The sequence below is a fragment of the Macrobrachium rosenbergii genome, chromosome 23 (genome assembly GCF_040412425.1).
Source record: "Macrobrachium rosenbergii isolate ZJJX-2024 chromosome 23, ASM4041242v1, whole genome shotgun sequence".
In the NCBI taxonomy this organism is placed as follows: Eukaryota; Metazoa; Arthropoda; class Malacostraca; order Decapoda; family Palaemonidae; genus Macrobrachium; species Macrobrachium rosenbergii.
The window spans coordinates 20,602,230-20,617,495 of NC_089763.1; the positions used below are offsets into that span (position 1 = coordinate 20,602,230).

Sequence of the window (15,266 nt, forward strand, 5' to 3'; positions counted from 1 at the left end):
CAAGGTAGAATGGAGTACCCTGTACAGTCTTAGTTTTGCCAAGCATATTTGTACATGGCCACAGTTGGAAATTTTTTAATATGTGAAGATGATTATTGTGAGAATCTAAATGATAACATTATCCTAGTTTTACCCTAGAAAAAGGATTTTGACAAAGGAAAAATCTATTTCTGGAGGGGGGCCCGTGTCACCGGTGAAAAAGTCCATTCAGCACTTATTTCTGTAATTCCGTTGCTAGATACCAGAGAGCTAAATGAAATGCTGGAGTTACTACCCCAGAGCGAGCTCCACTAGATGGAGTCGTGTATGGAAAAGGGTGAACTACAAAACACGGAACCTTATCCTATAGAGATTCCCAATGTCAAAGTCCCAACGAGAGGTGCCGATGCCCATGCACTACTCAAGGACTGTATACAAGGCAACACTAGTCGCATTCCATGTTAGCACCCACCCCACTAGAATGATGTTTATCATGGGAGGGAGAAATGAAAAAACAGGGGTGGGTCACCGGGTGACACTAGAAATAGATTTTTCCTTTGTCAAAATCCTTTTTCTGGATCAGGTCCTAGCCGGTGAAATAATAACAGAAATAAACATCATTCTTATGCTATTAAAGACTTAGAGTCGTTGAAAACTAGGAGAATTCTACACTGGACATTAGTAAGGTCTCTCTAAATTCATGTAATGAAAAAAAATGTAAGTGGTCACCGTCTAAGATCATGAGCTTAGAATAGAACCTGAATAGGCTTGTATTAAGAAAATACTTCCTGCCTAATAGCAGACCCAATGACAGTACCCCACCAGCTTAAGAATGACTAGTCTAAATCTGTTAATGGTAAGATATACAAGTACATCATAAACTTTAATGGGGTGGAAAGATTCCAGAATATATTGTGGAAAGTGATGATGATGATGATGATTATTATTATAAATTTCACTAGACCACTATGTTACAGTGCTAGAGAACTGAAAATTAAACAAGGCCAAGGGACATATTAGGACACCAAGTGATGGGAGAGACAGGAGGAATGGATGAAAAATAAGATGCAATCACGAATTTAAGTACTCAACATTTCAGGTAAAAATAAAATTTACAAGTGAAGCCAGTAAATTTTTCAGGGAGTCCTTCGACAGCCCGCCCTATACTGGGACATTAAGAACAAAGCCAAGACTGAGAGCAGAGGTCAACCCCTTCCCCAGTCATCATGAAAGTCTTTGCCCCAACAACAGCAGAGGCACTGAGTCTAAGGGCCCCACCCCTTTGGAGCCCACTTTTTCCAATCTGTACCCTCGTTTTCAAGAGGTTATTGCACTCATAAAGCCATGCTGGTTACAGAAGGACTGCCTACGTAGAAAATAAAGGCCAATATATAGGCGGATAAAATTACACAGTTCAGTAGCCTATATTTCATAATTTTGTGACTTTTCCATTTATTTTCTTATCTAAATACAACTTTTTGTGAACAAAGATTCCTTTTGAATATCTGGTCGTTTAAATTTCTTGTAACCTTCTTTAACAGCTTTTACAACTGAAATTCGTGTAAGTTTGGAGATAAAGATACTTATCAATTACCTTTCGTTTAAATAAGATGAATTTTAATGACTATTTAGAAAAAAATCTTGTGAACTACTGTATTTTCGTCCATTAATAAAGACAGTGGCTGCCCTGTTATTCCTTTTCAGATCCACGTCTTTTTCACTTCAAGATATCTTTACAGGTTTTTATGCATGTCAAGTGATTGAATGACCTGTAATATCTCAATGCTTTATTTTTTTTACTTTTCCTTGATTCCCATTGACAAGAAGACCTTATAATTTACATCTGTCGACAGACATCACCACACGAAGCATAGCCTACAACTGGAATTATTATGGCTTTTTGTACTGCACCCTTGTAGGCCCTAGAGACCCAGATAGAACTAAATGAACTGCAAAAAATGGATAATCAAGTGTGCTTGACAATACTGAAAGCAAAAAGGTACACAGCTAGTTGTGCAATTTAGATAGGAAATAAAGCCTTTTCCTGTCACTCAAGGGATATGAAGAATAGATTATTCTTATACATCACACCTGAGAGGGGTGGAAATACTTTTATTTGAAATAAATACAAGATTAAACTTTAGCTTAAGCAAAATTGAATCCATTAAAGGAAGGCAGTTAAAAGAAGTGATAAATGATTGGGAAAAAAAGCATGGCTAAGAGAAATAAAAGACAAACAAACCAACATTAAAATTTTACAGACAACACGGAAAAAACTATGCTGATCAGTAGGGTTAGATTAAACGCACTAGAACTAAGTGACTGGAAAAAAATAAGCGGAGGATATAAATCTTTTATGCAGTGAAAAGTAAGAAAATTTCTCACTATACTGTCCAGCATATTGTAACATTGAGAATAGATATAGATTCGCGCAAGCACCCATACAGACCTTACAGACCTTTACACGTTCGGGTTGCCCCAGGTCCCTCAGTGTGAGGCGCCTTTGATGTCTACCAGAGTTGCTAACGCATCTTTCCGGTATATTTTGCATCTTCCAGTCTTGGATGGTCTGGGATGCATCTTAGATATTTGTCGAGCTTATTTGAAACACATCTACGCTCACTCTGTTATGTTCCTCAGATGAGCTGGTAATTGAATAGACGCTGCATTATCGATGCTGGTGCGTGGTGGATTAATGTCCTGTGTGCTTTCCTTAATTTTCCTGGTATAGTTTTTGGCACTATTAATCTACCTCTGCTTGCTCTTTTGATAATTTTAGTTCCATGATATTTTCGGTAATTCCTTCTATCTGTTTCCATGCTTGAATTACCATGTATCGTTCTCTTCTCCTTCAAGACTATATAAATTTAAGAATTGTTCTTTTCCCAGTAGTCAAGGTCCTAACTTCTTCTATTCTAGCTGTAAATGACCTTTGTACACTCTCTATTTGTGCAATATCCTTTTTGGTAGTGTGGGACCATATTATAAATATTCAGTGGACTACGAACGACGTTTTATAAAAGCATAATCATGTGTTTAGCTTTTCTTGTTTTGAAGTGCCGGAACAACATTCCCATTTTGCTTTGCATTTTGCTAATAAATTGCTATTTGATCATTGCATAACATATTCCTATTCAACATCACACCAAGGTCTTTAACTGCTTCCTTGTTTGTGATTGTCTCATTATTTGGTCCTTTATGCATATAGCATTCCTACTTTATCACCATAGTTCATTGATTCAAATTTATCAGAGTTAAATACCATCCTATTTATCTCTGCCCATTTATATATTTTATTTAGGTCTCTTTGTAGAGTTCCTATCTTCATCACACAATTTCTCTACTTATTCTTGTGTCATCTGCGAAACTTCTTACTACTGAGTCCTTAACATTACTGTCTATGTCTGCAATCATAATCACAAACAGCAATGCAAAACACCGTACCCTCTGTGGTACACCGGATATTACCGTAATTCATCCGATTTCTCATCGTTTGCAATCACTATCTGTTTCTGTTTTGCAAAAATTCTTTTATCCATCTTCCTACTTTGTCAACAATGTTATGTTTTCTAATTTTTTTCGCTAATATATTATGATCTACCTTGTCAAAAGCTTTTTTGCAAAGTCTAGGTAAACCACATCTGTATCTTTTTCATTTATCATATTTTATATATGCTTTCATGGTGGACTAACAGTTGGGTTTGTGTACCTTTCCGGTACAAAACCATGTTGTCCTATATTGAACAATCTATTTTTCATTAAATGTTTCATTATATTTTTTTATTACCCTTTCATATACTTTCATAATATGAGATGTCAGACTCTGGGCCTATAATTACTTGCCTCTAGTCTTGAACCACTTTTGAAAGTAGGAGTAATATATGCTAATTTATGCTCATCATAAATCTTGCCTGTATCTATACTTTGTCTTAATAATATTGCTAGCGGCTTTGCGATTGAATGAACCACTTTCTTTAACAATATGACAGGTACTCCATCTGGTCCTGCTGCTGATCCATTTTTAATTTCATTAATAGCCTGCAAATATCGGCTTCTGTAATATCTATATCTGATAAGTATTCAGTATTTTCATCTCTTATTTCTGTATCATTATCTTCATTTTCAATTCTAGGTGTAAATTCACTCTTATATCTTTCTGCAATATGTTACATATTTCCTTTTTCATTCGTTAATCGCCCTTCAATTCTTAGAGGGCCTATTTCTACTCTTATTTTATTCATCTTTTTGCATATGAATAAAAAAATTTTAGGTTTTGCTTGATATTTTGTAGAGTAATTTCTTCAGGTTCCTTTTTCAAGTAGATAAAGAGGAGCTGATTACTAAAATCCTACTATTCGCAGATCTGTCGCAAAAATTATTTGGAAATAGGAAGGTATTTATTAAAAATAATTGGTATTCCAGAGACGGTATGCTTAAACGAGCACACGCGAAGGAAAAACAGAACGAGCAGGGGAGCCGTTCCAGAGGTAAATCCGTACGACTCCCACAACAACAACTACTACTAATACTACAAAGTGAGAGTCATACTGTCATAATTGAAACAGCGTACCGACTGTGAAGATGACGGCTGACAAAGAACAATGCTTAGCTGATTATCGAAGGAGGCTTATTGAACACAGAGAAGTAGATTCCAAACTCAGAAAGTGTAAGTATGAATATGCGGTCTGCGGCTCGTTTCTCTTTTGGGTAAAAATTGAGTCTTTTGTCTCACCTGTGAAGGCGGCTCGTGACCTGGTCTAGCCTAAGGTCAAGTTGTCCCTGCCAGTTGGGCTGTTTTAAACTAGTAGAATAACTTGGTAAAAATTTAATTTAGTTTCGCCGCCTGATTCACGCCATTCGTCGACCGGGACAAGTTCCTCATACATGTGTAGACATAACCTCTCCCATAATGCCAGGTCCTGACCTAAGCAGATCTTACGTAGCTAACCCGGTTATTTTTCGGAAGACTCCAGCCACCTCGTACATTATAGTTTAGGATAATTTATACTTTTTTGGGGTAAAACACATCAAAACAATAAATTTCTTCTCAGTGCATAACCTTCGCAAATGCTTAATAACAGAGGAAAATAATTAATCAAATTATGACTTATAAGGCAAGACAATACCGTCCCCTGGTCCCCCTCCATAGCTAATACAGCAAAACTGTAACCAGTAAAACACCCCTAGGTTTTGCTAGGTCTTTATTTTTAGGTTCTTTTAGTTCGCTATCATTTCCCATCCATTTTTGCATGAAAAACCCAAAATGGTTTTTCATGCAAAAATGGCTAGCTGGAGTCTTCCAAAAAATTACCCCTAACTTAACTTAGGGCGACGTTTCCTGACCCAGCCAGGGCGGTGGGTTTTGCCGTCCCTGGACCACTCCTAAAAAGGCAGTAACCTGTCTCGGTCAGCGACTGGCGGGAATGAGACCATGCAACTAAAGTAAAGTTTTACTGGATGTCCCTACCTGTTAGGCTATCTTAGACTAGTGGGCCCTGGTAGGGTATGCAACAATGGAAGAACTTAACCTAGCCTATGAAAAATTTCTTTCAAGTATTTAGCTTAGGTAAATATCATAGGCTAGCGTAGCTACTGTACTAATGTACAATGACACTAAGTAGTATTCAGATGGACGGGGTCACGACATAGCCTACTTGGTGAGGTCCAGAAGAGGCGAAGCCCTGCCCCCTGGCCAGGTAAGGGCATGGTGTCCGAGGTTAGGTTACGGAAAGATAAGTCTGGTTAGGTTGTACTCCCCATGAAATGCTTATGAGGCTACAGTTACAGGGGTAGCCTAGGCCAGATCATGTGACCCATCTATCTACATTGCCTCCCCAGTTCTAAGAAAATTAAATCATTTAGACTTATGCTAGTGGTTTGGAGATGAAGGGGTCACTGCTTAGGTGAAGGTAGGCCTGGGTAGATCATATTACCTCTGAAATGCTTACTACAGTTAAGGAGGTGTCCCCGGCCGGGTAAGGGCAAGACGTCTGAGACAAGATTTTAGGTAAAGGTAGGCCTGATTAGGTTGTATTCCCTCTGAAATGCCTACTACAGTTAAGGAGGTGTCCCCAGCCAGGCAAGGGCAAGATGTCAGAGACAAGGTATAGGTAAAGGTAGGTCTGGTTAGGTTGTATTCCCTCTGAAATGCATACTACAGTTAAGGGGTAACTTAGGCCAGACCATGTGACCCCTTCATCTATATTGATTCCATAGCATGTATTCTTATCATAACCTACTGAGGTTAGACTACTTTTTCTTTGGAAATGGGCAAATGGTAAAAGAAATTACTTTTAGCTTATTTATTCCATATATTTTGTATTTGGCATATTTATTCCATATGTTTTGTATTTGAGCATGCTGCTTTTTTTGATGCTGTCCGTCCATATAGATTCAGAACCTTTGCTTTCTAAATGCATATGACATAGGGAGAAGGTTTTGAACATAAGCTTTACTATTCCTGATCTGAACACCTTTAGCATTAAGGCAGGGCCTTCATCATCTCAGAGAAGGAAGAAATACATTTTTGCTTATTCTGTTTAGGGCTTCTACAGGACTTATTGGACAAAATCTGTACTGTATTCTTGTGTGTAACTAGTTGTTGTTTGTGAATTGTTGTTGGTTACAATTAGAATAGTAGACACATTGTTGACAGATTATTCTTTATTAATGTAAATCTGGTGGGTTGGCATTCATTTTGTTCACAGGTAATTGATTTATCAAGAATATTAGTGTTGTCAAAAAGGGTCTTGGCAGTTTGAAATGAAAAAAAATGTCTCTGCTTTACTTTACACAGTGGCAGCTAAAAGAGGTACTGAGAAATCAGTGATTTTACAGAATACTAGTTCTTTCTTAGCCAAATTGTTGAAGTTTCCACTCCCAAAGTAACAGAAGCTTTTATCTTTTACTGACTTGTAAGAACAGGAGCAAGGTGAAGTAATAAAAAAAGCAAGGTGATTAGACAAACTTGACATACCATAATGATGCAAAAAAAGAGATTCTGAGAGATGCTAACATATTGTTTAATTTGTTCTTATATTGCAGTCCGAGAAGAGAAGAAGGAGTTAGACAAACTTGACATACCATAATGATGCAAAAAAGAGATGTGCTAACATATTGTTTAATTTGTTCTTATATTGCAGTCCGAGAAGAGAAGAAGGAGTTAGACAAACAGTATGATAAAAGTGAGAATGATCTGAAGGCTCTACAAAGTGTAGGTCAGATTGTAGGAGAGGTCCTTAAGCAGTTAACTGAAGAAAAATTCATTGTAAAAGCAACTAATGGTCCTAGATATGTGGTTGGTTGCAGAAGACAGTTGGATAAGGCAAAGCTGAAGGTGAGATGTAATTGTATTTTACTACATAGTCTTGTGAACATTTACTTTTATATGATGTATGTGTCCTTACAGTAATTTAATTTTTTCAGTGAACATGATGTTTAAGGAATTTTGCAAGATGGTATTCCCCTTATTAAAAATTTAATGGATTTTGTTTGCAGCCAAGCACTCAAATGTAGTCCTCTTATTAAAGATTTAATGGATTTTGTTTGCAGCCTAGCACTCGAGTGGCTCTGGACATGACAACTCTCACTATTATGAGATATTTACCTCGTGAGGTTGACCCTCTGGTTTATAATATGAGTCATGAAGATCCTGGTGATGTAACTTATAACCAGATTGGTGGTCTAGCAGAACAAATTCGAGAACTGAGAGAGGTAAGAGGAGAAAGTTGTACTGTAATTCTTTTTTATGTAATTTTGTAAGTTTTTCATTTTTGGATATTGGGAATGGTATAAAATTTTTTTTTATTTTGTCATTGGTGACATTTTCAAGTTGGTTTTATTCCATGTGTAGATCACAACATGTCCTCGGTAGTTAAGATGTCGTATTTTCTTGTTTCTATGTATTAAATGGCTTGCTCAGTGCGCTACCCTTCCCCTACTTTTCATTTGTGATTTTCTCCAGACTTAGTCTTGCTTAATGCATTCCCTTGTTTGTGCTGTAGTTCAACATTATCATACTTAAGTTCAATGAGAATGACTACATGATTGGTAAAATATTGACTACTGTACTCTTCAGGGTTTCCTCCAGTATATATTAAATGACATTGATTATTGTGTCACACGTAATTGTGGTGTTCGTAATGACCTATTACTATATCTAGAAGAATCTTTGGTTTAATATTATTATCCAAGATTGTATCACAGCAGTTAGGTAAGATTTTATGCAACTTTTTCTGTTGAAAGTATTCTGAGATTTCAACATGAAATTAGATAGAAAGTGAAAAGTATGTGCTGGATAGTAGTATTAATTTATATGTGGAATTAAATGTCTAAATAAGGAGTGGATTGTTTTGGAATTTCCTGAGTTTGCTTTTCCAGATTTTGTGTGCTCAAGTGTATATATGAATACTATAATTGCAGTTATTTTGTGTCGGTTTTTTCAGGTTATTGAATTGCCATTATTGAATCCAGAGCTCTTCCATCGTGTTGGTATTTCACCACCAAAGGGATGTTTACTGTATGGTCCTCCTGGTACTGGGAAGACCCTACTTGCCCGAGCTGTTGCCTCACAGTTGGATTGCAACTTTCTGAAGGTTAGCAATTTAGTTTATTGCAGTGTTATGATAAAAATAGTGTCAATCTGTTCTTTACATATAATTTGTCCTTTTCTGGTCGTAATAGAACCATATAGCCTCAGCTGGTTGCAGATGGAAATGTTTTCCATAAATATAGTCACAACACTTACATCATACTATCAGTTGAAACCTGAAAGGGTAACTTTTGGTAACATTGGTGGTAATGGGAGTCTTCTTTTTTTTTTTTTTTTTTTTTTTGCATTATTTCCTTTCCCAGCATTATCATTCAACACTGTTACTCTTTTTGAGTATCTGTTTTCATTTTGTTTGTTATGCTTTAGATATTATTGCTTTGGTCAAAATTGTTGTTGTATTCATATTGAGCATACATTTTAGTGGCTCAAGTTGAGAGCATGGTGACTTGCTCTGAAAGATTCCATGGCAGAGGTTGCCCACGTGTGTAAGACAGAAAAATAACAAAGTATAACTAAGCATACCTTAGTTATAATTTGGGCTTACAGTGCTGTCACTAATTTAGCTTAATGAATACAGTAAATGGAATCATTCCATGAAGATGCCGATTTTATTACAGTACTTGGTTTTACTGCAAGTATGATATTTACACATGTAGATTGATCATCAAGAAGTATAAAAGGCTATGATGTAAATACAGTCACTTGGAATAACACTTTTACAGAAGTTAAGAGGAAAATCTGACAACACATTAATGATATTACAGTTTATTTAAACTTTGGGCTAGGATTTACAATCATGCAGTACTAAAAATAAGTTAAATTAATTTAAATTTCAAGTGGTTACTTGCTGTGCATTACCAGAATTACTGTACAGTACAGTATAAAAATTCTTTTGTGTAATTTAGCCATTAATTTCATTTACTGGTACAGTTTCCCCGGAAATGAGTGTCCCCTGGGAAAATGAAAAGTACTTCAAATAGGAATTCAGTGTAAAGTGTGTAAGCTAGGAGAAAGTGAAAAAACTTGTAGGGGATTGATCTCTGTTATTGAAAAACTCGTCTTATGAATATAATCACTTTCGTACTCATCACGTTTTATATTTTAGCTTTCAAACAAATTGACTTCGTAGGTTGTGTCCAGTGCTATTGTGGATAAATACATAGGTGAATCAGCTCGTCTTATTCGAGAAATGTTCAACTATGCCCGTGATCACCAACCATGCATTATCTTCATGGATGAAATTGATGCAATTGGTGGTCGTAGATTCTCAGAAGGCACTTCAGCAGATCGTGAGATTCAGAGAACTTTGATGGAGCTGCTGAATCAAATGGATGGTTTTGACTCTCTTGGTCAGGTAATTGAAATATTTTTTTTTTACGGTCATTTTTTAAGTATGGCACTAAAGTTTACATTTTTTATATGACATCATTGAATTTTGTAAGGATAACTATACTGTACTTGAATGATATCAGTCCTATTTTAAATATTAACAAGGAAAATAGTGAGCAGAAATAAGCATTAGTTATGTTAACTAGTAAATTAACAAAGCTTTCATTATGTAAAGCATGTTGGATCATTTTTATATAGACATGATGAATAGCACAGTAATTTGCATCATTTGAAATGTTTTATGTAGGTCAAAATGATCATGGCCACAAATCGACCTGACACTCTTGATCCAGCTTTGTTGAGACCAGGAAGGTTGGACAGGAAGATTGAGATTGCTCTGCCAAACGAGCAAGCCAGGTTGGAGATCTTGAAGATTCATTCCGGACCAATAACTAAACGAGGTGAAATAGGTAAGCTCATTATTTTTGCTCTAATTTGTATTTCAAGGAATATTTTTTAAATGAATCTTACTTCCGTTAAGATAGCTATATTCCCACATCAGTGGGAAGACAACAGTGTAAAGACAGAAAATGTAATAGAATTGTTTAGTTCGAACCATCTGTTGACCCATCCCTTCCAGATGAACCACTGGTTCCAGCATCTGTTGTTTTTATTTCAGTTTTGTCTCTTTTATTGTTCTCTGAGGGCATATTGAGAAAGTGCTGTTTACTACTTACATTACCGATTTGGATCGTTTTTTCAGTTTTAGGTTTGTCTTTTCTTGGTTTTTTCATTAATTAGGGCATTGTCCAAAGAGGATAATGGCAAAACTTATAGAATCTGTAATACTTGTCTTTAGTTCATAATGGTCATGACTTGTGCAATAAATTTAGGAACAAGGATTGTACTTGTAATAATTACTGGGATCAGTGTGTTGATTGGCCAGGTGAGACCATAAATGATTTTTAAAAGTATAAGAAGAGAGGCGAAGAAAAGAATAGGAGAAGACAGAAAAGAGATTCTTCTAACACTAGGATAAGAAGTGAAGATAGGTGTTTGAGTTTTTCAGGTTTTTGTTATCTGTCAGGTAGAGGCTCTTCCTTTTTTACCTAGCAAACCTTCTTCAGAATGTATTTCTTCTCCTCTGAGAGCTCCCTGTAATGTGCAGAATATTAAGTTTGGCAAGTAAGAACCTGATGTAGCTTGTAGTGGAGTTACATTTGAGAAATTTATGGAGGCCACCACCCCAACATTATGGCTCTACAGGCCCAATTTAATCATTCTTATTCAGGTTCCACACTCACAGCAAAGGAAGTGCCAACGTTCTCCCTCCCTGTTAGCCATACCTTAGCCATGCTCTGTGATGCTTCCCCTACTGTTGGAAGTGCAGGGAAGTGTCATCAGAAAGTTGGGGAGCGTCTTCAGCAGATAGTCTGTGGAGCAAGAACTCCATATAAATAAGTTGGAGATGTTCTTTGGTCCTTTAGAAGCCAGAAAATAGATTTCTTTTCAATTTTTTGTCACCATATCTTGAGTTGAATTCTAGTTAATCTGTCTCAGGAGATTTTAATGTGTCTGAAAGTTGAATTTCTGGCCTCTGAATGTCATTTCTGCACAAAAGGAACATATAAGGCATTATAATACTTGCAGTAGATATTTGTAGCAGAAAAGTTGACATCACCGCTTTGTGCTGCATTGTATAAAACTTAATGTCCTGGAACTTTTTTGTTATAAATTTTTCTGTGCAGTTTTATTGCTTTATATTTTGCTTTATTTTTCCTACCTTTTCAAATGCCATCTGCAGTATTGCTCTGCTTTCTTTTGACCTGTCACAATATTCACTCATATGACATGAAAGAGTGATCATGAATATTTCAAAGATGATTAAAATAATTCTTCTTTCTCTTAACTTTGACCTTGAATGATTTAACAGTTTTAAAGGAACTGTATGGTTTTGAACTGGGCAACACAGCAACACAAAGATTTTGGAATGAAAATTTGAAAGCTCCTGGTCCAATCTTGAAATTGTTAATCACTCATTTGCATCTTAGAAATAAGTTATTAGATTTGAAAATATATTAATCAAATCACTCTGGTAAGATTGATGGGTAATTTTGCATAATTTTATTTGTAACAACAGTAATTAGGTAATGATTAAAAGAATTTTGATGGCTGTTTTTATTGCAGATTATGAGGCTGTAGTAAAGCTGTCTGATGGATTCAATGGTGCTGATCTGCGAAATGTGTGTACTGAAGCTGGTCTCTTTGCCATTCGCAATGAGAGAGATTACGTTATTGAGGAGGACTTCATGAAAGCTGTTAGGAAAGTCTCTGATAACAAGAAGCTAGAAACTAAATTAGACTACAAACCTATATAAGTCATATGAAGCCCTTTCTGCTATTTATCTTTATAGTTTTTCATTGTATGGTTTTGTAATGCACAATGAACATCTAATCTTAATTCATGTGTGAATAGTAAGAATGGCAATGCTTTAGTACAGTATTTTCAATTTTGTAGCTATATTACTACCCGAGTACATAGACTTGTATTGAATGGTACCCTTTGGATATACAGTATTGGAATTAAAGAGTTTTATAGTAATGACTATAGTTTAATTGCTATTCTTTGTGTACTTTATTTCATTTTGGAATTTATAAAAAGTTGGATGGTACTGAAGTCTGTGCATAAATATATAAATAAGTATTACAGAATATTCACTGCCCTCTATGACTATCAGGGACATTTCTAAGTTGAAAATTATTCATAGCAATGTTTACCTTCCAGCACAGAATAGCCCATAGTTGGCATGTCTCCATACTTAAATCAAAACCTTCACTTTCTGCCATTTTGCCTTAGAAGAACTTCATGTCCCACTTTTAAGTTGTGCAATTGGTTTTAAAATTTTTTTAGGTATTTCATTACAGTGTGTGAATGTCAGTGGCCTTTCTTATCATTTATTTTTTTCATGTAAATTTATACTTTATTTATAAAATCTGTATGATTAATGTGCCATCATGTTCCTTTTAATTTGAATTTCCGTAACTATACTTTTACCTTTGTCCAGGGTGTTGTGTTTTTATTTTTTTAATTTATACACGGTAGTCTGATAACAGGATGATAGGAAAACTAAAGGAAAGTTTTTTATGAGATTGGTTTTTGGATGACCCCCTTCCTTATGATTAATCTTTTGATGTTCAAGTGACATGAGTTGACGTGGACATATCCCCAACCATTCAGTTTCTGATGACGTCATCCATAGAAAATATTTGTTTAGCTTTAAAGTCGTCAGTTTTTCTTTTTATTTTGTTATTTTTCATTTTATGAATGTACAATAAGATACATATATCCAGCATGAAATTGATGCTGTAATCAACATTATGCCAAAATTTACACTATGCTCTAAAACAATGTCGTGTTCTTCAGTCCATTGCTCCTGGACAAGAAAATAAACTATACATGTATCTGGTTGCAGAATATGTGGTAAAGGACAAATGAGGTTATATTGATGTAAGTTACTTCCTGGTCAATCTTGGGCCAAGAGTTCAGCCTGTAAGCTTCCTGTGTGTTAGTGCAGTTCCACCACAGGCCTCCCCATGAAAGAAAAGTTGCAGTGTGTTAATGCCTAGATGTCAGATGACAAGTATGGCATACAAATTCATTGAAGAAATTTTGTCCATGCCCAACTTGCAGTCCACCATTTCTCATTCTTATATGTAGTTTCAATTTCATTGGATGTGTGTGTGTGTGTGTGTGTGGTGCATCCCAAGTCTGCACATAGTTCTTTCCATGTTTTTGGTGAGTGTTTCCCCTTGTTGCACCTTTTTGCCTTAGTTGGTGTCATCTCATGATGTTACTGTTGTGACTGTCGTGTATGTGATTATTTCATCCCAGTTAGTGAGTCAGTTATTGGCTCCACAGGCTCTCTTTTCAAAGTTTGGATTGATACATGAAAATTTTACAACAGACTTTGTTTCATACACAAACAATTGCTTTACATTTTGTTCTGCTGCCCTTCCCTCTTGAATGGGTGCAATTGCATCAGTTTAAGAACCTCATAATGTACAAGGGGGGTGAGGTGTTGTGGAATACTGTATACTTCATTGCAGGGACTCTTTCACCTTCTATAACCAGCTTTGGAACTTTGCAGGTCAAATGTTTATTAAAGCATTACCAAAGCATTAGGCTTTAGAAAGACAGTTTTGTGTCTTCAGCGTCTCGTTGTTTATAAACTGTTTTCAAGTTGAAATAATGTTAAGGAAACAGATAAAAAATCAAACCAATTATTTCATCACATACACAATTGGGTAGGCAGAACTTTTTAAATAGTGTGGGTGGGATGAGGTACACCCATACAACACTTGAGAAAATATTAAAAAAGGAGTGGGTATGCATTGAAGATGAAGTTATTTCATCCGTTAGGGTGTTATGAAAAGAGAGAGACAGAGTAAACATGGTAAATAAATGGAAGTATCTAAGCTATCTGAAATCATTGCCTTCTCCATTTACATGTCAGTCAGCTGCACAGATATTAAATTTTGCATTCTTTCTTGCGTCATAACCAACACAAAAATGTGGGTGACAAAAAGGTTATTGGGATTCAAACTTATTTGAGCCACTTGTCCTTCAATAACCATGATTAAAAACACTTTAAATGTTGTGCTACTGCCTTGTGAAAATATTAAGGTAATTCAGTTAACAGAGGCAATTATATGATCTTACTTTATGCATTATGTATGTCATATAAATCACCTGCTAAATGTAAATGGTTTCTTATTAGGTAAGGCAGAGTTTTTTATGTTCCTCTTGGATTACATGAAGCTTAGTAAGTACAAAGAATTTACCAAATGAAGCATTTCCAGGCTCAAAATGTATTCAACTTGACATATACAAAAATGCTTGCATGGTAATTCACATAAACCTGTAAACATATGTAGAGAGTGAATCAAAGATATAAGCATTTATTTACACCATTTACACTCTTAGTGTATCAAGCGTTTATTAATAAATAGGAAAAACAGGCAATCCAGTGTAGCTGCCAGAGAAACAGTAAGTGAAAAATTAAAAAAATATGCCTATAAAAATAACCAGGTCTAAGACAGCTTGATATACAGTCAGTTATTCACAGTCTTGTGAGAGGAACTACATCTTTTAAATATAGCACTGATCACGGTATTCGCTTTTCCTCAGTAAACCTAGGTTTGGTCAGCAGGAATTTCAAGTGGTGCATTGTGTAACAACAGCCAAATCTAAACTAGAAGTGATTATTAACCTTCAAGATTATGGAGTTAACACTAACTGACAAAAAACAAAATTTATTCATACCATCAATCAAAGTGAAAGCATGTACTAATTCTTTTTTTTAACTACTTCAGGTAATAGTCATGTTGCTTTCCTTTGACCATGAGA

The 15,266-nt window shown here is 35.6% G+C and overlaps 1 protein-coding gene across 1 annotated transcript; it reads left to right on the plus strand.

Moving 5' to 3' along the window:
- The first annotated feature begins 4,427 nt into the window (after positions 1-4,427).
- LOC136851356 (26S proteasome regulatory subunit 10B-like) lies at positions 4,428-12,462 on the plus strand. Its single transcript, XM_067125409.1, has 7 exons — positions 4,428-4,645; positions 7,122-7,315; positions 7,531-7,692; positions 8,424-8,573; positions 9,660-9,884; positions 10,167-10,329; positions 12,047-12,462. Exons 1-7 carry the CDS (start codon positions 4,561-4,563, stop codon positions 12,235-12,237), a joined length of 1,170 nt encoding a protein of 389 aa, XP_066981510.1. The 5' UTR covers positions 4,428-4,560; the 3' UTR covers positions 12,238-12,462.
- Positions 12,463-15,266: the final 2,804 nt, after the last annotated feature.